The 21593-nt window shown below is 37.4% G+C and overlaps 1 protein-coding gene across 1 annotated transcript in view; it reads left to right on the top strand.

The window, feature by feature from the left end:
- The window catches only part of AP3B1 (adaptor related protein complex 3 subunit beta 1), a gene marked incomplete in the record, with an annotated part of 140574 nt that overhangs the window by 37605 nt on the left and 81376 nt on the right, over window positions 1-21593 (top strand). Inside the window, 8 exon segments of the mRNA XM_072416305.1 lie at window positions 1589-1771; window positions 8079-8240; window positions 8737-8834; window positions 10013-10067; window positions 10157-10228; window positions 11110-11172; window positions 13613-13745; window positions 19077-19186. Of these exon segments, the coding sequence (XP_072272406.1) occupies window positions 1589-1771; window positions 8079-8240; window positions 8737-8834; window positions 10013-10067; window positions 10157-10228; window positions 11110-11172; window positions 13613-13745; window positions 19077-19186 (876 nt within the window).

Here is a 21593-nt window from a genome sequence, read left to right as displayed (position 1 = left end):
TTTTAATTTGTCCAATTACTTTTGAGCCCCTGAGACCTTATAATATAATAGTATATTATAGGATTGCAATAAAGAAATACCCAGGCAACACCGGGTAATCCGCTAGGTATTTATAATAATCCAAACCTCTAGATTGTAAGCTTTTCAGGCAGGGTCCTCCCCTCCTCCTGTGTCGCTGTCTGTATCTGTCCGTCATTTGCAACCCCTATTTAATGTATAGCAATGCGTAGTATGTTTGCGCTATATAAATCCTGTTTATTAATAATAATAATAATAATAATAATAATAATAATAAGGTAATTGTAATTTTTCAGAAACCTGCTGCTTGTTTAAACCATCACTCATTGCTTTATACTTGTTTTTCATCAATAAATGCCTGATTGTAGCTTAAAACATTGCACACTCTGTGGAAAACTTGGAAGATTTTAGCTTCAGATATACTTTAGGTAAATGTTCTTTAACTTTTCTGGGTAGTTTTGGTTTAGGTGCATTCATTGAACTGCTCTGTGCAGGAAGAGGGGAGCCTGAATTTCAATAGAAGTTAGTAATAATTAAGATTTCACATCAAAATCCTCACAGCCCCTTGATCAGAACATTTGGCTTTCATGCCTGAAATTATTTTTCTTTCCTGTAGCAACCCCTCATTATCGTTCTGATTTTTTAGTTGTGATTGGCAGGATATTTTGTTACATTTTGGCTAAAATATATAGTAATATATTTCAAAATAAAAAAATACACCTTAGATTAGTGTTTCTCAGCCATTTTAAGATGGGGAACCCTGGAAATAACATCCAGGTATTTAGGGAACTCTATAGTTACTAAATCCACAGCTCACAGAATGTTGGGGTGGTGATCAGTAGGAAGAATGTCACCCTTACAGATAGCCAAACAGATCATTGGTATCGGTTAAACTGACCTAAGAGGCACTAATTGCTCATTGCTTAAGGAACCCCTAACAACCTCTGGAGGAACACTAGTTGAGAAACTCTGCCTTAGATATACCTGTCTTTAGGAAATTGGAGTTGGAGAAGTGCGTTGATGGGATTTAAGCACACTTTACGTGTTTTGTGATCTTTGGCTGTGTACTTATGTTCTCTGACCCTTTTAAGTTAAATGTTGCATGTAGTGTGCCTTTAACTTATGCCTGTGGCTATAGTATAGTCATGTCTGATCGTGTGCCCCCAATTCAGTTAGACCCATTATGGTTTATACTGACTGAACAAGTAAAATAATAGCATATAGTGTGTACCACACCTGCCATTCATTCTCTCCCTGGTATTTTGCATTGTTGCCCTAAAACTGTACTATTTTTTTCTACTAGGCTATCAAATCATGTTAATATTTCATAAAGTAAGTACTATTAAGACACACTAGCTCTAGGAATATAGCACAGGCTCCTTCAGGCAGGTGCAGACCATTTAATAAAAGTGCACCCACCACCCTGATGCATGCCAGAATTTGTAGATGCCATTTCTGCACTTCCTTTATATTATATACTTCTTATTAAAATTGTGTTCACATGTTAACGTTTAGTTAACTTTAGTTTTTACAGCAGCATGTATCTAACTCTTCTTTCTTTGCTTTGCAGCTTGTTGCGGGCAGCGTTGTAATGGCATTTGAAGAAGTCTGCCCGGATAGAATTGATTTAATCCACAAAAACTATCGTAAACTGTGTAATCTGCTGGTGGATGTGGAGGAGTGGGGACAAGTGGTGATAATCCATATGCTGACTCGATATGCACGCACGCAGTTTGTCAGCCCATGGAAAGAGGTAAACGAAAAGATTTTTTATTGGAAATAACTTTTTGGGTTTATTTCAAACATAAAGGTCTGGTGTTATCTTGGTCTATGCTTTCCCTTACACCAAAGCTATATTACCAGTCTTGGTTTAATAGAAGGTTTCTAGAAATGCAGCTTTTGGGCCCCAGCATTGTTGATCACAAGATAAAACGTATAATGATTTGGTCACATGATCTTCTAAAGCAAGGGATTAGAATTCTGATTGTCTGCCCCTTTTCATTTAGCAAAGATTATGTGCTCAAGTTATGGCCAACCTACTTGATGGGGCACCTCAAATGTGTCCTTTGAAATTGTCAAAGAAAACCACATTACTCTCAGTGAAATAATTGTTTCATAAAAAGACTGCACATATACAATAGATTGCCGGAGGCTACAGGCATTGTACAAGAAATGTCAAAAAACTGGAGGCACAAAAAAGAAGATGGTCAGACTAAAATCTTGCCATAGGACTTGTTTGTGACTGGGAATATGCTTGTTGTCACAGACTTATACTGGAGAAATATTACTTAAAACTGCTAGAGATAGATATATCTCAGTTATAGCAGCCCCTTTAAAATGAACTGTGCTGTATTTTACTATTGCTTTCAGCAAATTCCACTATTAAAACATAAATGGGAAAGTCAGCACAGAAAAAAAAAAAAAAAAAAGTAATTAGCACCATTGTAAGGTAAAATCCGCTTACTATCTGTAGGAACCCTGAAGTTTCAGTCATCTGTAGCTTAGGCACTGGGGACCTAGACTTTCACTAGATGTGATGATTGCCAAAGTGAACCTGGAACAGAATTTTTTCTCCAAAAATGGTATTTCATTCCTTTTGTTGCTCTCCATCCATCCATGCCAGACATACTGATTTACCAAAGTGGGTGTGTGATTTGCAGTAAAAAAGCTTCAGATGTAAAATTTCAAGACTGCATTATTAAGCCATTTGATATCTGTACAGATGTTCAATTTATTGTTTAATAATGTTATTGTAGCCAAATTGACTTGGTTATTTCCGTGTCTTATGACGTTCTAACAATACATTTAGGAAAACCTAAATTCAGAGACATATGAAGGCCTCAATGTTTACCTACTCTGAAAATGTTAGTTGATTGGCTGCCATTCTGATATCATGGTTTAAGTGTTGCCGTTGGCATGTAAACTTGTAGAGATGAAATATTCTCACTTCTCCCCGACTTTCCTGATCAGCTTGCTTGTTTGGGTCAGTGACTTGTAAAGCTTGGAAGCTACAGACAGATTTTTCAGGAGAATGATACCATGGCAGCCTGTGCAGCATTCTTTATTTAAACAGGTGTACATATTGCACACACATATATATATATATATATATATATATATATATATATATATATATATATATATATATATATATAGTACATAATGTAAAATATTGTTACTGCAGCTTCCCACCACTAGACGGAGCAATTGATAAAACTCGCTCATCAGCCGATTAATTAGCTACACCTTGCTTTTACCAGGTTGGACCTCCTTTTTACCTTCAGAATTTCAATAATTCTTTGTAGTATAGATTCATCAAGCCACTAGAAACATTCTTATAGTATCTGCCTTTGCTGCAGATTTGTCAACTTTCCATCCATGATACATATCTCCCATTATACCACATCCTGTACATTCTCTATTAGATTGAGATTTGGTGACTATAGAGGCTATTGGGGTACCTTTAACTCAGTGTCATGTTCAAGAATACATTGATGTGATTTGAACTTGGTGACATGGTGTGTTATCTTGCTGGAAGTAGCCATCTGAAGATGGGTACACTGCGGACAGCAACAGTACTAGGGTGGGCTGTGACATTAAACAATATTCATTTGGTACTAATGGGCTCAAAGTGGCCCGAGAAAATATAATCCACATAATTACACCCCTACCAGCTGGAACCATTGATAAAAGGCAGGATGGATCCATGTTTTTATATTGTTGACATTCCTATCCATTCAGACATATCTGGCTAGTTTCTTTTGGTATCATCACAGCGTTTTCGCCCAGAGAACAGTCGCTTACTGGTCTTTTTCAGACCATTCTATGTAAACCCTAGAGATGATTGTGCTTGAAAATCCCAACAGATTGATGGTTTCTGAAATTCTCTTAACAATGCATTGAGTTTCTGCCATGTGGTTGGCAGATTAGATATTTGCATTACCAAGCAGTTGAACAGGTGTACTTAATATTGTGACCTGTTATTGTATGTCAGCCAATCACCCTGCACTCCTGTTCAGCACCGCCTTCTTTGCAGCATTTTTATTAAATTATCCCTCCAATGGGAATAAGTGATTTTCATAAGAAAATCGTAAATTTTTTTGCCCCACAAAGGGGCTCACAATGTAATTTCCCCACCATAGTAATGTCTTTTAATACAGTCTAAGGTCAATTTTGAAGGAAGGCCATGTAACCTAACTGCATGTTTTTGGAATGTGGGAGGAAACCAGAGTACCTGGAGGAAACCCACAGAAAACTGGGGAGAACTTGCAAACTCTATGCAGATAATGTCCTGGCCGAGATTTGAACCGGGGACCTAGCGCTGCAAAGGCCAAAGTGTTAACCTCTGAGCCACCATGCTGCTGATTTTTACTGTTTTTTTCCTTTACGTTTCTTTCAGTATTCTAAACCTTTCTTTTCCTGCTGTTTTTCTTTTTTTATATAATGAAGTCCCATAACAAGACATCTTGAGATACCCAAGAGTTTTTTAATTTAGTTTATTTGTATCATCATAGCTGGGAATTTAGGCTGTTTATATGTAAATGTTAGATTTAAGGAACAATTAAGTGTTGACAAAGTAGATTGCAGCCCTATCAATTGCAGCGCTGTTTCCATAATTTTTCTAACTGACATATTTCATGATAAATAGCGGATGCCAAGTCACAGCAGATTATACAGTGCACTAGCAATTCATAGTGCTGTCAGGGAGAAGACCGATTGACTTTACATTTACATATTAATGAGAAGATTTGTTAAGAGGGTGCTTGACTATGGAAAATAACGGCATCTTTATAGGGCACAACATTTCATAAATAGAGCTGATGCAGGAAAATGGAAATTAAACCTTTTTAGGTTAATGAATTCGAGAGATTAGTCAAATGAACGTTAGCAGATTTAGCAGTAGAGAAATACACCTTGCCGATTGCACAACACTTCCTTTGTGTCAAGTTTCACAACAGTCTCTCTCAGACTAATGACTTCCCTTCCCATGTGATTTCTGTTTTTTCAGTGAATTGATATTGATGGTATGTTGATTTCTGAATAGCTTAGATGTCACAGCAATAGCAGCATGTATGTCAGTTTGAAGAACATTGTTTTTAGGAATTACTGGTTGCCTATTTAAATAGCCCATATAAAGAGATGTGTATAAATAAATATTAAGAGGATTTTTCTTCCATTCTCAAGTGAATCACTAGGAAGAAGACCAAGCTTATTGGATGCTGCCTACAGCGCCACTACAGGAAAGACTTGGTATCACTACAGGAAAGACTTTCACATCTGCTTTGGGATCAAGTGATGCTGCACAGTATACACTTTCATCAGTGAAGCTGGGTGATCCAGCAAACCTGGAAGTTATCTAGAATAGGATTGAAAACATTTGCTAACAAATGGCAAATGACTTTAAGAAAATCAATTTTAGGTTTGCTGGATCACCCAGCTTCACTGATAAAAGTGTATCCTCTCCAGCCTTGGAGAGCTTTAATAAATCGGGGCCACTGCAGAGCTGGTTCTTAAAAAACCTGTGTCTTTACATTTGACAGCTAGTGGTAATGAGCAGGGAAACACTACCATGTAGCATCAACCGGGAGGCCTCAGTCCTGGGCTAAGGAAGTGGTAAACCCACTGCAACCTCTCCACAATTGAAAATCTAGCCTAAATCTTTGCACACAAACAATGTGCTTCTCTCTCTCTCTTTTTTTTTTCTTCATTTTTTGACTAGGTAAATATACCACTGAATATATTTTGGTATATAGTTTTTAAAAGTGCAACTGAGGACTGTTTAATTCCTCAGAAATTAGGAGCGGTTTTGTGTCCTCTGCACACATCTCGTATCAAAGTTTGGCCCTCCTTGTTCTTATATTAGGACTACTAGTCATATAGTGCCTATGTTTTGCAGATACATATAGCGAGAGTGGTTGGGTTGATTAGAAAATCAATCCATAAACATACTGTGCATTGACACTACCCAAACTATTATATTTGTGGTAGTTTTAGCTTGTAAGCAAACTCAGAGGTGCTTTAGCAGCTAACCCCTCGTTGGAAATCACTGAGGTCAGATGTTTCTTGTAGTTGGCTACCAGGTTTGCACACATCTCAGAAGGGATTTTGTCCCCTCCCAGATCCTCTCCAAATCAGTAAGGTTTCAAGGCTGATGTTTGGCAACTCGATCCTTCAGCTCCCTCCACAGATTTTCCATGGGAGACTGGCTAGGCCACTCCAGGACATTCATGTGCTTCATCATAAGCCACTTCTTTGTTGCCTTGGCTGTGTGTTTTGGGTCATTGTCATGCTGGAATACCCATCTACGACCCATTTTCAAAGGCCTGGCTGCGGGAAGGAGGTGCTCACCCAAGATTTGATGGTACATGGCTCCATCCATTGTCCCTTTGATGCGGTGAAGGAGTCCTGTCCCCTTAGCAGAAAAACACCCCCAAAGCATAATGTGTCCACCTTCATGTTTGACGGTGGGGATGGTGTTCTTGGGGTCATAATCCTCTCATCTGACCACAACACTTTCACCCAGTGTTGTATCATTGGATCATTCAGATGTTCATTGGCAAACTGCAGACGGGCCTGTTCATGTGCTATCTTGAGCAGGGGGACCTTGCAGGCTCTTCAACATTTCCGGCCTTCACAGCGCAGTGTGTTACCAATTGTTTTCTTGGTGACTATGGTCCCAGCTGGTGTGAGATCATTGACAAGTTCCCCACCTGTAGTTCTGGGCTGCTTTGTCACCGTTCTCATGATCATTGCAACTCCACGAGGGGAGATCTTGTATGGAGCCCCAGACCGAGGGAGATTGACAGGTATTTTGTGTTCTTCCATTTGTGAATTATCACAACAACTGTTGTCACCTTCTCACCAAGCTGGTTGGCGATAGTCTTGTAGCCCAGTCCAGCCTTGTGTAGGTCTACAATCTTGTCCCTGACATCCTTGGACAACTCTTTGGTCTTGGCCATGGTGGCTAGTTTGGAATCTGATTGATTGCTTCTGTGGACAGGTGTCTTTTATACAGGTACTGTAACAAGCTTGGATTAGGAGCTCTCCCTTACAGAGGGTGCTCCTAATCTCGGCTTGTTACCTGCATACAGTCACAACACCTGGGAGCCAGAAATCTTTGCTGGTTGATAGGGGATAAAATACTTATTTCACTCATTACAATGCACATATAATTTTTTTTCTCTGTGATTGTGTAGTTAAATCATATTTTTGGTTATTAATGAAATACTTAATTTGCATACTGCTAGTGAAGACAGCGTCTTGTGACCCATAACACTGCTGGAGCGCAGTAAGAAAAAGCGTGATATGTTTCATTAGGATAATTGCATTACAAATCAGCACTGGTGGATTTTGTTAATGGGATTTTTCTACTGTTAAAATACGGAGCAAAAGAGCAAAGCCGCTATGGCTGTGCATTCACAGTTATTTGCAGTCATAGTATACTCCCCTCCCCCCACTTTCCCATTATTTTCTGTGATTAGTACACAGCAGCTGTAAAGTTTTGATTGTAGCAACAATGTGAATAGTATAGGTAATTATTGTCCCTAATACACCTCCAGTTTCAAGATCATTCTTTGCCTACAATTACCAATACATACAAGTAAAATACAAATTACAGAATAAAATTTGCCATTTTAATCTAAGGGGCCTATTTGTAATTTTTACTAGTTGCAACTCTTACATTCATTGAAACATTCCCTGGTACAGAATAATTTATTTCCATTGAAACACAAGTACTTGGAAGATTCTCGACCTGAAAATATATCGGGGACTGTCATAGTCACGACTCCAAAAAACGTAGACTTTAGTTGAAATATTAGACAGCAAATCAGTTTTGTTCAATGGAAAACTTTTATCAGCCACAGGTTTTGGGTAATTTCTAAAATGAGACCGTTTTGTGCCAACAAAATTAGGTGTGGTTCAGGTATTGAATTGGCATAAATAATTAGAAAATTAATTTGGATGATCATTATAAGCAGTTAAGTTATAAATATATATTATTTTGTTTTGTCTACCCTCCTTTTTGGCGATTTGAATCAAATGATTTTGTATCCCTACAGGATGAATGTTTAGATGAAAATTCTGCAAAGGCCTTTTATGAATCAGATGAGGAAAATGAAAATGATAATGATGATAAACAGAAAAGGCCATACACTATGGACCCAGACCATCGACTTCTTTTAAGAAACACTAAACCACTGCTCCAGAGCAGAAATGCTGCGGTATGACTGCTTACTATTATATTGTGTGTTGCTGTATGTTAAACTGGAACTAAACCCTGGGAATACTTGCCTATCCCCATTCTTTTGCAGGACAGACTGGGATGACATAACTCCTAGGCGCTTGGTAGTTTATGCAGTCCCGCCACCTGCAAGGTGGAATACTGGGAATGCCGGGTTTCCCTGGCAACAAACATTGAACTGTGCAGCACACCCATTTTTGTTAGATCAGTGGCAACCAGGCAGTTAAGAACACTTATTGCATTAGGGACATCACCTCTGTAAGAATGACCTCTCTGATGTCAATGGAGTGGAGCAAATTCCACATTTGTTGGTACCATTGGTAACTGTGTGTAGAAAACTTTGATAGAGATCTGTTAGTAAAAAGATTCACCTTTTCAGAAAATTGTAGGCTCTATAAACTTTATTACTGTAAATAAAAGTACAGTTTGCAAATGCAAATCCTACTTTTGGGAGAATAATATATTTTTGTTTTTAGGTGGTAATGGCTGTGGCTCAACTTTATTGGCACTTGGCACCAAAAACTGAAACCAGTTTAATTGCCAAATCTTTGGTACGTCTTCTTCGCAGTCACAGGTGCGTCAAAAGTAGTTAACCCTTCTTTTGTTATTGTTTTATATTTTTTTCTATCCTTTGACTCATTATTAAAGATTTTTCAGGGAAACAAATGAGAATCTGATATACCACTATGCTTTCTTCAGAAAGGGTGTAAAAAATGAGTTTGCAAGACAGTCTTCTCTTCAGTTTGCATGCTGTTTCCTAGTTTGTTAGATGATTAAACAAAAAATAGATTTGGGGGCATTTAGGGAGTGGTGCCAAAATAATGAATATTTGTCTTTACAATATCATTCCATCAGGTGTAATGCTGATGGTAATAACAATGGTAAAACTTACTGATAGATGAAGAAAATGGAGAAAGAGTGGCATGTCCGACAGATGGATTTTTTCGCTGTGATTTCATTGAATTATTTATTTTTTGTGACTTTTCTGTAGGGAAATCATAATTATTGTATTATATGTAATGGTAATTATAATATAATGGAATTGAGGGTTTTGTAATTTTACAGTGATCTGCCATGAGCAGATCTGTCTCTCATGGAAATGAGTAGTGTTTAATATCAGCGACAGGATCACCAGTGACAATTGCGCCTTGCTAACCTCTACGACTTAGCAGCAAATCCCTGAAGCATTAGGTGTAACTTGTAGCAGTAACAAATGGCTTCTTAATGACAGATTGTTGTTAATCACTAGTATTACCGATTTGTAACAGCATTTAATCTCTGCTACAGAATCACCTGTCTGATATGGCTTCTAAGATTTATCTTTCACATAAGACTGAAAAGCCATTTTCCATTGACATTTCTTCCTCAGTGTTGTAACGGTAAAACGCTATGGTTAAAAATTTCTTCTGAATGTCTTCAAATATAGGAAGCAAAGGTCTTCAAAGCTCCAATTTCTGAAACTTCAGTTCTTTACTGAAAAGTAAAATTTGATGAAAAGATGAAGTGTACGAATGTGTTGATATTGTCAAACACAGCTGGACATAAATACACACATAGATGGATTTATTTACAAGTACACATATTCAGAAATAAATGCAATATAATTGGTAAAATACATTTTCTCTTTCAATACAAATGCAATGCAACTTCATTTTGTTTTTTGAACTCTTTTGAATAAAGATGTCAGAGTATGTAAGTTTATTTAGATAGAATTACAATATTTTTTTTATTGCTTTTAACTTTGTTTTTCAGGGAAGTACAGTACATTGTTCTTCAGAACATAGCAACCATGTCTATACAGAGGAAGGTAAAGCAGCTGATATGTGTTAGATAGAAGGTGAAGATAGATAGGTGTTCTACTTCTGATTATTTTTTTTCTCTTCAAATATTCTATAGGGATTGTTTGATCCGTTTTTAAAAAGTTTCTACATTAGGTCAACTGATCCAACTATGATCAAAACACTAAAAGTGAGTATAACTGGCACCAGTTTTTTTTTTACATGTTTTGTAAGGGAAGAGGAGTGGTATGTCTTCATAGGATGACTGTCATTATTGGGGGCTTTATAGAATGTTGATCTTTTTAAAACACATAATCATTTTTTGGTAGCAATAAAATGTGGTATGCTATGTATAGACTATCTGCAGACTGCCAGATAGATGTATTTTTGTGCGTAAAGACATAATGGAACACTACTCAGTCCACACTGCCTGATAGGCAAGTAATAATGAGTCTCTTTCCATATCCAATTTATACAAGGCAATTTTTTTTTGCTGTGATGGATGAACCTGCAGCTGATTTCTGTTTTCTTTTTGAGAAAGATTGGATTTGTTTTTGTTTCTCATTTCAATAGGCAAAATATGTATGGTCTCTTCATCTGATTGTATATTGATGTAATATGTATCTTTTTTACAATATTTCTTTTTATAAATTATACGGTTTGGGTGGACTTAGATGAGGTTTGGGCAATTTAGTAGTAGAGCCTTGGACAAATCGATATGCGAATAACTACATAGATGGGCAAAGCGTAACCATGTTAGCATATTTCTTTTTAGCACAACTTCTGCAAAATGGTATTCATGCTCAAAGTGCCCAACACATCAACACATCAAGACATAAGTTCTACCTAACACGGGCTGGTAAAGATGAACGGCACCAGCGTTCATATAGAAAACATATACATGGCCTCGACTAGATTGTTGTCCCTGCTTTAGTGGTTGAGAACTTTCTGAACATGTGTAGGCTCACATTTTCCTGGTGTGTGTTCTGGGACCTTGCTGAGCACAAATTGTATATTTTCCTTTTTTTGTTTTAAATACATGTTGTAACAAAGACTTGTTTGTTTCTACAGCTTGAAATAATGACAAACTTGGCAAATGAGGACAATGTCTCCACTCTGCTCCGCGAATTCCAGGTTTGTTTGTATTCGGTGTTATAACTGATATCTGAACAATGGAAGTTATGTACTGTTATTTCCGTAATGTGAATATGCTGGGATTTTCAGTTTATGGGCTAGGCAGACCCAGTTCTAACCTGTGCATGATGGGAAAAAATATATCTGAACAGCATAATCACTATTAAAGAAAAACCTTTCAAATAGAGAAGTATAGATGCTGCCATTCTGGACATCTGCAAATTCTACTTTTCTGGCTGTCATGCTGATTATTTTCATTATTTGAATCCCTGACCCAGAACAAGTAAAACAACAAGAACTCTGACCATCATGCTCTGCAAATTTGTTCAAGGCCAGTAGTTGAGGGTAATTCAGCTAATAATTTAAAAGCCAGGTAACAAGGTAAGCAATTTCAGAAGAATATCAGCAGTGATATCCGCATTGTTTTTAGGAAATAATGGGAGTAGACTGTAATCTTTGCTTTCTTGAAGAGCCACAGCCAATAGTAGAATCCACATTCTTCAAAACACCTTGAGGGTGTGTCAGGTTCTTGGTCTCCTGCTGTGCTGGGCAATTCTTTCTTCAGGATTCTACAGGACACTGTGGCTAGGGAACTAGGGGATACAACCTCAAAGCAAGTCATGGGTTGCTGAAGATTCCTAAAGTGGCTGTTGAGGACCTCTTAACTAGTGTTGGTCATCTAACTATTCGATTCGACAGCTATTCGATCGAATATTGAGATATTGTTCAGGTAATCGAATGCCGAATTCGAACACCATTGAGGTCCATTTTGGTTACTTTTAGGGACTATTAAGGGCTGCAAGAGCAATCAGATTGCTCTTACAGCTCTTTACTAGTTGTATGTGTTGAACTCTGCAGTTCCACTACGATCCCCGGGGCACTAGAAGTTAATTAATCCCTAGTGCCCCGGGGATCGTAGTGGAACAGCAGAGTTCATCTGCAGTAATGTTCCCACAGTCACGTGACCGTGAGAACAGAACTGCAGATGAACTCTTCTGTTCCACTATGATCCCCAGGGCACTAGGGATTAATTAACCCCTAGTGCCCCGGAGACCGCACACTCTTTTCAACAATTTCAGCTACGGCAGCAATCATTGAGAAGATGCCCGGCACTAATAAATTTAACATTAATTAAATTTAACATTATTTTTTTTTTTAACACTTTTTTAATTCAAATTTTTGCCATCGAATCCCATTTTTATATAAGGACAACCCAGGTCGAGTATAAGGACAACCCGAATTCGAACACCAACACTGCTCTTAATACTCATTGGAGAGAAAAATAACTTTTTTTAAAATTTATTTTTACAAAAACTTTTTTTTAAATTTTCTGTAATAATTTTCTCTTTAACAATATACACAGCTGCAGCTTGAATTCGCTCTTTATATGATGGTTTAATATGGGGCTTAATTCTCCAATGACACCCTGGAAATGTTTGATGGGCAATGCACAAAATCTATTGTCTGTGTAAAAGGACACTGGTGAAATATAAAAATATTTCACTTTATTACATATGTATTCATGGAAGGCCATTTTGCACTCAGTGGACATTTCTGTGAGTGTCTTTTTTCTTCTTCTTCCTTGAATAAGGCACCACAGGGAGCTTAAATTGGGTTTTTGTAAAGTTACTTACTGTAATCTTTCACTAGTGTGTCCTTACATGAAGGCTATGGTCTATTATGGGACCAGTAAGGAGAATGTCCTAATCCATCCAGGACGTAGAAATTGTTCAGTGTTATTTCTGGCCTTCATTGTGTTATGCATCGCTCTCACACATTTTTAGCACAGTGCTGAGCAGGTTACAAATCTGTTTTGACCCTTTGCCTACCCTTGTAATGGTCACTGCGCATGTGAAAATTATATTGCTATTTTTCAGCATGGAGAAAAACACTCATTATTTTTTTTAACTCAAAACCAGTGTCATTATGCCATTATGCCCATTTTTAGGGTGGGGTTCTATAAAATTTAGAATAACCTTTTGAAATTCCATTAACATTTTAAAACATAAGTAACGTTTTTGGTGGTTGCATTTAGTAATGCTTATTAGTACCACATATTGAGAAACTGCCAATACCCAGATTTTGTTTTTAGTAGCATTTGGCTCTGTCACATTACTAGCGAGTATTAATTAAAGTATAGTCACAATTACCAATAGTTTTTTTTTTTTTTTTCACTTTTACAACTAGATGTCATATGTCAATACCAGTCAATGAACTGAAAAGTCAAATCTATCAGAAGCTCTGGGGTCTCCTGAGATCAGAGCAGTGTTGTGGATTCACAAGCACTTCACCTTCTGTGAAATGAAATTGTAGAAGAGTGGATGGATAGGGAAGATTGATACTTCGTTACCATGTGGATTCACTTGTCACTGTGCTGCCCAATTCTGTAATGCAATTTTAAAGTCTTTTTTGTAAAGCGTATAAATGTGTTTATTTTTAGACCTACGTGAAAAGCCAGGACAAACAGTTTGCTGCAGCCACAATTCAGGCAATCGGAAGATGCGCTACCAATATACCTGCCGTGACTGACACCTGTCTTAATGGCCTTGTGTATCTATTGTCAAAAAGAGATGGTAAGATAATCCATCTTTTCCTTGTGAAGATGTTTATATTTTTATGTAACATAATTGTTGATTATCTTCTCAGTGTTAAAATGTTTATAGGGGTTTGATTCATTTATTTTGCAGATATGAACAACCTGCAGACTTCATTATAGAACTGTAGGGTGGTCATATTCTTTTTTCATTTTTATCTTCTACATACTGAATACAGACAAGTCCTGCAAGCCTTGTACCTCATGCACTGCTAAGCACAGCGTTAAAGCTAAGTAAACCCAAAACTCACTCCAAGCAATAAAATCACGCTTACCTTCAATCCCACAGATCAGTCTGTCTGTCGGGAGGTTTCTTCCATTGGGTCCTGCGTCGTCCCGGTATCCGGCCCAGAGGCCAGGTGCCACAGTCTTCTCCTGTCTTTTTACGCATTCGTGTCTTCCTATGTCACCCGATGTTGTACTGTGCAGGCGCAAGATCACGTGACGTAGATGGGGGAAATTTTTTTTCCTCTGTATTGAAGAAAGGGCTCCTGCGCATGCTCGGTATGCTCGGGCATGCGCAGAAGGAGCAGTCAAGAGTCTACCGGGATGCGTGACATAGGTGTCCCAGGAGGCTTTGCCCTCCCATTTATTCATGATTAACTAGGCAATCTAGAATTAAGGGGGCGGTGCTGCACTTAAAAAAAACTAACAAGCAGAATTTTTACTTTAAATAAAAGGGTTGTCTACCTATTTATGCAAAGTTAAAATTCTGAGTTTTGGTACGTTTTACCCAAAAGGAATAAAATTTAGTCCCATTGGTAATTCATATGGGCCTTAATAACACTGGGAGATTTATGGCTTTTGTTGTAATTTGCTTTACAAAAAGCCAGTAACATTAGGCATTTCCGAGTGAGCCATCTGGTTTCTACTCTAGATGTTTTAACCTAAAGATAATTCAGCAATAGAAGCCAAGTTTTGTAAAAATTTGTCCAGAGAACATTTGATGGACATTGCTGCATCCAGCTTAACATTGAGTTTGTTACTGTTTAGTGTAGGCAGATATAAAGGTAGGCATTATAAATATTTAGTAGTAGTTTTAAATAGTATCTCAGTCTTTCTTTGTGCAATATGGCATTACTGCATTGAACGGTCTAAATCTGAATCATTTGCTGATTTCTGGAAAGGGCACAAGAGATGACATTATCACTGAGCTGTTGCTCCATCCAGATGAATGAATAATTAGATCCTTTGGTAGGTATTTTGCCGCCTGAATTCTTGGCTGCTAAGGTTCTCCTTCTCTATTTGTCTTAGATTGCACACTAGAAAGTGATGTGAAATCCAAACCTTTAGGTAAAAACATTAGGTAAAATCGTGGCTTTAGAAGATCAGTTTTCCTGTTTACCTTCTTTCCCTACATTAAAAAAATACAACCTCCCCCTTTACACATTTGTAATTTGCAAGATTGAGTTAAGCCTGTACATTAAACGTCTTATTTTGGGCATCCAATCGTTGTAAACACATTAGATTTTTAGTATTTTAACTTGGCCTAGCTGACACTTTTGCTGGATAGCATATCCTGCATGGGAAGGTAACATTTTTAGTTATTGTATATATTATTATAAAGATAAGTAAAGTTTAATAAATTCAATTAGCACTGTTATGAACCCCACAGAATTCATAGAATACAATATCTTTTGACACAGTGGTCCCTTTACAGGTCCACTTTAAATGCCTGAGTTGGTTTTACTTTTTGAGAGAATTATAAAACAGAATTTTCAAGATTCAAGGTTTTTTTTAATGTTGAATCAAACATAATAATATTCAAATATTGATCGAACAGGATTCTGTTAATAGCCTTACCTCATTATATAAGGTAGGATGTTGGTCAAAAATGAACTGACAGGGCTATTTTTTTAAATAAGAATGTAACTGATCAAAAATTAGTGACCGTGTATAAATTGAAAAGAAAAAAAGTAAAAGAAAACATCTGTAGAAAATCACGTGTCAATAGCAATACTAGTCATACACTGTCTGTAGGTTTTGATTTTTTTTGTTTTTTTGTCTATCTAGTTAATTAACATTGGGTTGTTGCTTCCACCAGGTGACAGTAGAATACCATACAAATCCTTTTCGAATCTTTGGTATTCATTGTACATGTCTTCTAGTTAAATGAGCGCTGTTTTCCCAGCCTATTTAAGAGTATGTGTGGGGAAATATGTAGAAGAACATATTCTGAAGAATGCTGTTAAGTAACACTGTGCAATGCTCAGGATAAATATTATTCTTTAGTTCTTTTTCTGGTGGGCTAGTTTTCTTTTTGTTTATGAACAATAAAACCCATATTAGGATTGAAAATGTTATTAAGGTACTACAGAGCATACGGAAAACATATGATTTCCAGAACCACAGAATTAAAAGTTAGAAAAAACACAAATGCAATATAACCTATAAACTTATATAATGTATACATTTTTAGTAACTATGAAGATCAAATTCTCCCAAGCTTATAAATAAATCAAGGCTTAAAACCATGTGCATGAAAAAGTGACTGGATTTTTAAAAATGTGTTTAGAGTTGATGTCTTTAACATCAATACAACCAATGTTAATGCTGGACGCCACCACCTTTTTCCCTTGCTTTTGGCTTACATCACCCAACTCTGCAATGAGAGATCAGGTGACATTTCCTCCAGTAAATGTAAACTGCACATGTGTGAGATCGGCACTTTTATAGCTTTAAAAGTCCCCCTCCAGCATGTGCTGAAGGAGCCACTCATTGAATGTGATGTATGTATCCCAGGTAGCTCAGTTTTTCAGTATGTACCTCCACAGCAGTAAAGACAGAAGGAGGGAGGTCTCTTCTCTTCTCTCTCTACAGTGAAAAGCTGGCAGTAAAAAATAAAAAAGCAAAACCTTTGTTTAACTTTCATTGTTATGACATACAAATCTATCCTTTAGAGTCCTAGTAGCTAGCACATCATTATAAATTGACAATTTGAAGTATTATGGCTTTTTAATGACCTAAACACTTTACTTTTAATATAAGCAGTATCCATAAGTAAGTAAATGATCCCCAAATTTGAGGTTGTGTTACTGGAGGACAAAAATACTCCTATGTCGGTGGGAGAAAAAAAAATCTCCACTTTAATGATGATGTCAGCGGGAAGAGGTGCAGGGAGAAGGAAGCTCTGTGATTGAGGTGCTTCCCCTGCCTATGTGCACTTAAACATCACTGTTTTAATTGTGTAAAAGTACTGGCTTTCATCAGCTTGTATGACAGTCTTTGTACAATCAGCTTGGTCAGAGGAGCGTTGTTTTTTTTGTTTTTGCCAAACAGGATTGATGACTACAAGATGGGGAAAGAGAAGGAGGGGAAATAGGAGAAGAGTACAGGAGTGAGGATAGCTCCTCTTAAAAAAAAAAAAAAAAAATATGCCCTGTTGGCCACTGACCCTCCCTGGGCTTTACCATCAGGTGTAGCACAACCAGCTTTTAATTTTGTTTTAATGCTCTCCTCCTCTGCACGTCTCTCTTGTAGCTCCTCCAGATTTAATATATTTTGTGTCTCAAAAAGGAATATTGTTAGCAAACAGAAGAAGGTAATTGAGAACCTGTTCACTTAGAATAAGAGGTTATAAATGTTGCAGGGTTAGCAGATGTTCCCTGATTCCAGAGTAATGTATCTATATCACTGTCTCTATCTCCCTGCTGTTACTGAAATGTTGAGTTGGCCAGCCAATTCACGATGCTTGCCTGTAAGGAATCTGCCATATTCCTAATGTGAACTTATCTCCACCACATGACCCCAGTGGTGTTGTGTTCTGTAGATGGGAAGCTTATTGGAATCCGGAAGCCCCAATGCCTAAGCCCCCCGCCCCCCCCAGATATGTGTCCCCCCCCGCTAGTACCTTTACCTATTTCCAAAAAGGATTAAATCACGCCTAGAAACAAACATACATCACAATATAACAAAAATATCTTCACTCTGTTTTTTGCTAATATTTATCTTCATTATATTCAGTGATGTCCAAAGATCCATGACCCATGGATGGACGACCCATGACGATTCATCCAGCACAGATAGCACAGGGGGATCCACCTTTCATAATGAGAGGCAATCCGCCCAGCTACTGAATAAATGAGTGGAGTCTAAATAGTTTACATGTGACTCTTGACAGCTTTTACTACTGGACTCTGTAAATGAGTCATTTATGGACATTCTGATAACAGTGTTAGGGGCCTCATTGAATGCTTCATTGACAGGTTTTAGTAGAAGCTGCCACTCACTTGCATACCATGTAGGACTCTCATTATGCAATGGGGAGCTGCCAGAGCAGGATGGATCTTCCTGAAATCTAATTTTGAGACACTGTTTAGTCCTTCAAAGCTTAATATGGATTGTAAAAAAAATATATTGTATTTTTCGGACTATAAGACGCATCTGACCATAAGACACACCCAGGTTTTAAAGGAGTAAAACAAGAAAAAAAAATATTATGAACCAAATTGGATATATATATATGAATATATAAGAAATATTTAATAAAATATAGCAGAATATTATTTAACGAGAGAAAAATTGCACAGACACATTGCACAGACACATTGCACAGACACATTGCACAGACACATTGCACAGACACATTGCACAGACACATTGCACAGACACATTGCACTACAAGACTATAGTGACAGGATAGCTACAACTCACCTGTCACAGGGGAATGATGTGCTGCACAAGAAACCCAGCACTGCTCATGTCAGACTGCCCCCCCCCGCCCTCTCTGCCCCCCACTGTTACACGGAGCCTTCTCACACTGAAACACATCCCCTGCATCCCTATGGACGGGGCTGCTAGGAAACAGCAGGGAGGGGTAAGGAAGGGCTTTCTGCACTGCCTGATGATTTTAGTGCAAGGTCCCTTGAAGAGGTTGGAAAAGCACTGCAGCCGTTCCCCTCCCTCTTCTTGAACGATCCCCCCATCAGTGTTTACGAGGCTGCAGAACGGAAGGGCCATGCTGCAGGGGGGATGCTAAGCCAGATGAAACTGCAGCCGCCTGCCGGGCCCCCCTTGGAAGAGCGGGCGGGTTGTATTTGGACCATAAGACGCAACCCCCCCACACACACACAGTATTTTTTTCTGATTATCAAAATATGACTTGTTTTATCTATGCATTGCAACTAAAAACGGTCCTAATTGTCCTGTAGTAACAGATACATAATCATTTTTTATCCTCCATTTTTATTATTCTGCAGAAAAGTACAGGAGGGAATTTGATTAGAGCTGCTTGTTATTTTGATTGGTAGTGCTAACATAATGTACAGGTGTGTCTTACCATAAATTTGTTCCTTATGTTTTTATTCTCCAGATGTTGTAGTTGCAGAAAGTGTTGTTGTCATTAAGAATCTCTTACAAACCCAGACAGCTCATCATAGTGAAATTATAAAACACATGGCAAAACTTCTTGGTAAAATCACTGTAAGTATGCTTTAAATTGTGTTTGTGATGATAACTTTTTTATCAGTTTATTTATTGTTTCTTGTTCCTTCCTTTCTTGTAGCCAATATGGGCATCCAAGCTCCTGAATATAATATTGTTAACACACAAAACAGAGGACAATGGGACTTTAAAGACAAGAAATCACAAAAATGATTGAATATTATTTTGAAAATATATGATAATATTAAAAAAATTGTTATCATCAAAGTTCATTTCTCATTTGATGCATTTTTATACTTTGTACACATTTTCTAACTTTATATTCAATCCTTTTTGTGACCTCTTGCCTTTAACGTCCCATTGTTCTCTCTGTTTTGTGTGTTTGTTGTAAATTTGAATGTGGCAGGTAATCAAATATGTTGGTTGAGAGGAAATATTTTTAATAACATAATATTGTTGCCACAATTGCTGGGTTGAGGGGGTGGGGCAGGATTGTAGCACCTATTGCCATTGGATGACAATGCTGTTTAACCATAGATACATTAGATAAGCGCTTTTACCCTAAAGCAAGAAGTGAGCTTCTGATAGGATCACCGAGTGAAGCTAAAGGGGAAAAAAGCTTGGGAAAAAAACACAAGGAAACGAATGCAACCACCATATGCATGAACTATGGGGAAAATTCAAAGGCTGGTATTGCTTATTAACCTCCTGAAATGCCCAGTCACTTATCTGGAACAAGCTTGCAAAACTAGAAATGTGAAGTCAGAGCCCCTAATTTCCATTCTTTTACTGGTTCAGTGACTTAAGTTGGTTTAGCATGACAGATAGGCAACTGTCCTTTTCAGAAGAAGATGATGGCAGTGGTCACTATACTTCCACAGTGCAGGTTTCCTTTAATGACCACAAAAATCTGGAAAGGTCTTAAACATGGTGTATGGTGCATTACCTTAAAGAAACCAGTCAGTTTTCTATTTAATGGAGTCTGATTAGACTGAAGAATGAATTTTCTTTGGTTGCTAAAGGTTAACATTTTTATTACTTTATTCTTTATTAAAGAAGATAAAGAAGGTTTCCTTTTCAGTTTTTATTGGCAGATCTCTAAATATATCCTATTAGGAATTTTCCCTTGGCTTAAATATAATTAGGAGTCAGCCTGTCCCCAGTCGTTGACCGCAGTGACATGCTGCGAAGGAAAAACCACCCTGCTTTTGTTTGAACTTCATCACATGTGTACCTAATAGCGACATGGTGACCTCATAAACAAAATTGTTTATTTCTCAGGAAAGGCTTGCATCTTTGTTACATTAAGTGTTTTGTTTATGCAAATTGTGCCTAATGGAGCTCTTCTTTAAGTAAGCCAGTGTTTGCTTATTAGCAAAGCCTTTACATAAATGACCTGCCTCCTATTATTGTCTTCACTTTTCCAGTTACCTTTTGCTTCAGCTTGTTGCTGTGGTTACTTAAGTAATAAAGTAATTAGCCTATATGAAAGTACAACAAGGGTAATTTTAAAAAAATGTTTCTTTTAATTTATGAAACACTTTATGGATCATGCTAGTTATGATTTTTGCATATTCCAAAGTCCATGGATTCATTCATCTTTACCTTTTGGGTTTTTGCCAACACAGAACCAGGGTCATAGTATAAAATTGAATGTCTCTGTTTTTAAAGAAGTCACATTTAAAAAATATCTTTTGCACCAGTTTATATACATGGGAACATAATAATTAAATTACTTGTAACTGATACAAGTAAGCAAATACCTTTCTTAAATCCGTATTCCCCGTAATGAAATAGAAAGCTTTTTTTCTTCAACTATTATACCTGAAATTCATTAGAAAAGGGTTACAGGCTGTCGTTATGTGAATTTGTATGCAGCCTGTGAGAGCAAGCAAGCTCTGAATCTCAGTACTTGAGAGTAGAGGTAGGCTTATGCTTGATTCAAGATGTGAAGGGAGGGTTCAGCCAATGGATACCATCATCATTTACTTTTTTATTATTTGAGCAAACACTGACTTTTACTAGAGGAAATACAATTTTTAACATGTTTGTGAAAAATATTACCTATTAGTAATATAGGCAGTAATTACATCCAACGATAATTATATCCTTTTTCTTTCTTGAGGGATACACAAATCTGATGCCTTGGAGTCCCAGTTAAAGCTTTATCTGATAATTTTGCAGAAGCTGCTTTGAGACATACATGCGCCTTTGTTAGGATCTTACGTTAGCTCGCTAAAGTTACGTACACACGTGCAGTAGTTGTCATTGGAAAGGATCTTTCACAATCCGTTCCAACGACAAAAGATTGCACGATGCATGAACGAGCATTGTACATACAGTACCATTCTACTCTATGGAGAGGGGAGGGGGAGAATGACGGCGCGGCACCACACTGCTTTCTCTCCCCTTCACTTTCATTACGATTGTTCATTATTTGTGGATC

The sequence above is a fragment of the Pyxicephalus adspersus genome, chromosome 6 (assembly GCF_032062135.1).
Source record: "Pyxicephalus adspersus chromosome 6, UCB_Pads_2.0, whole genome shotgun sequence".
NCBI lineage: Eukaryota > Metazoa > Chordata > Amphibia > Anura > Pyxicephalidae > Pyxicephalus > Pyxicephalus adspersus.
Note: the sequence above shows the minus strand (reverse complement) of the source record. Positions and strands in the feature narration are given on the sequence as shown.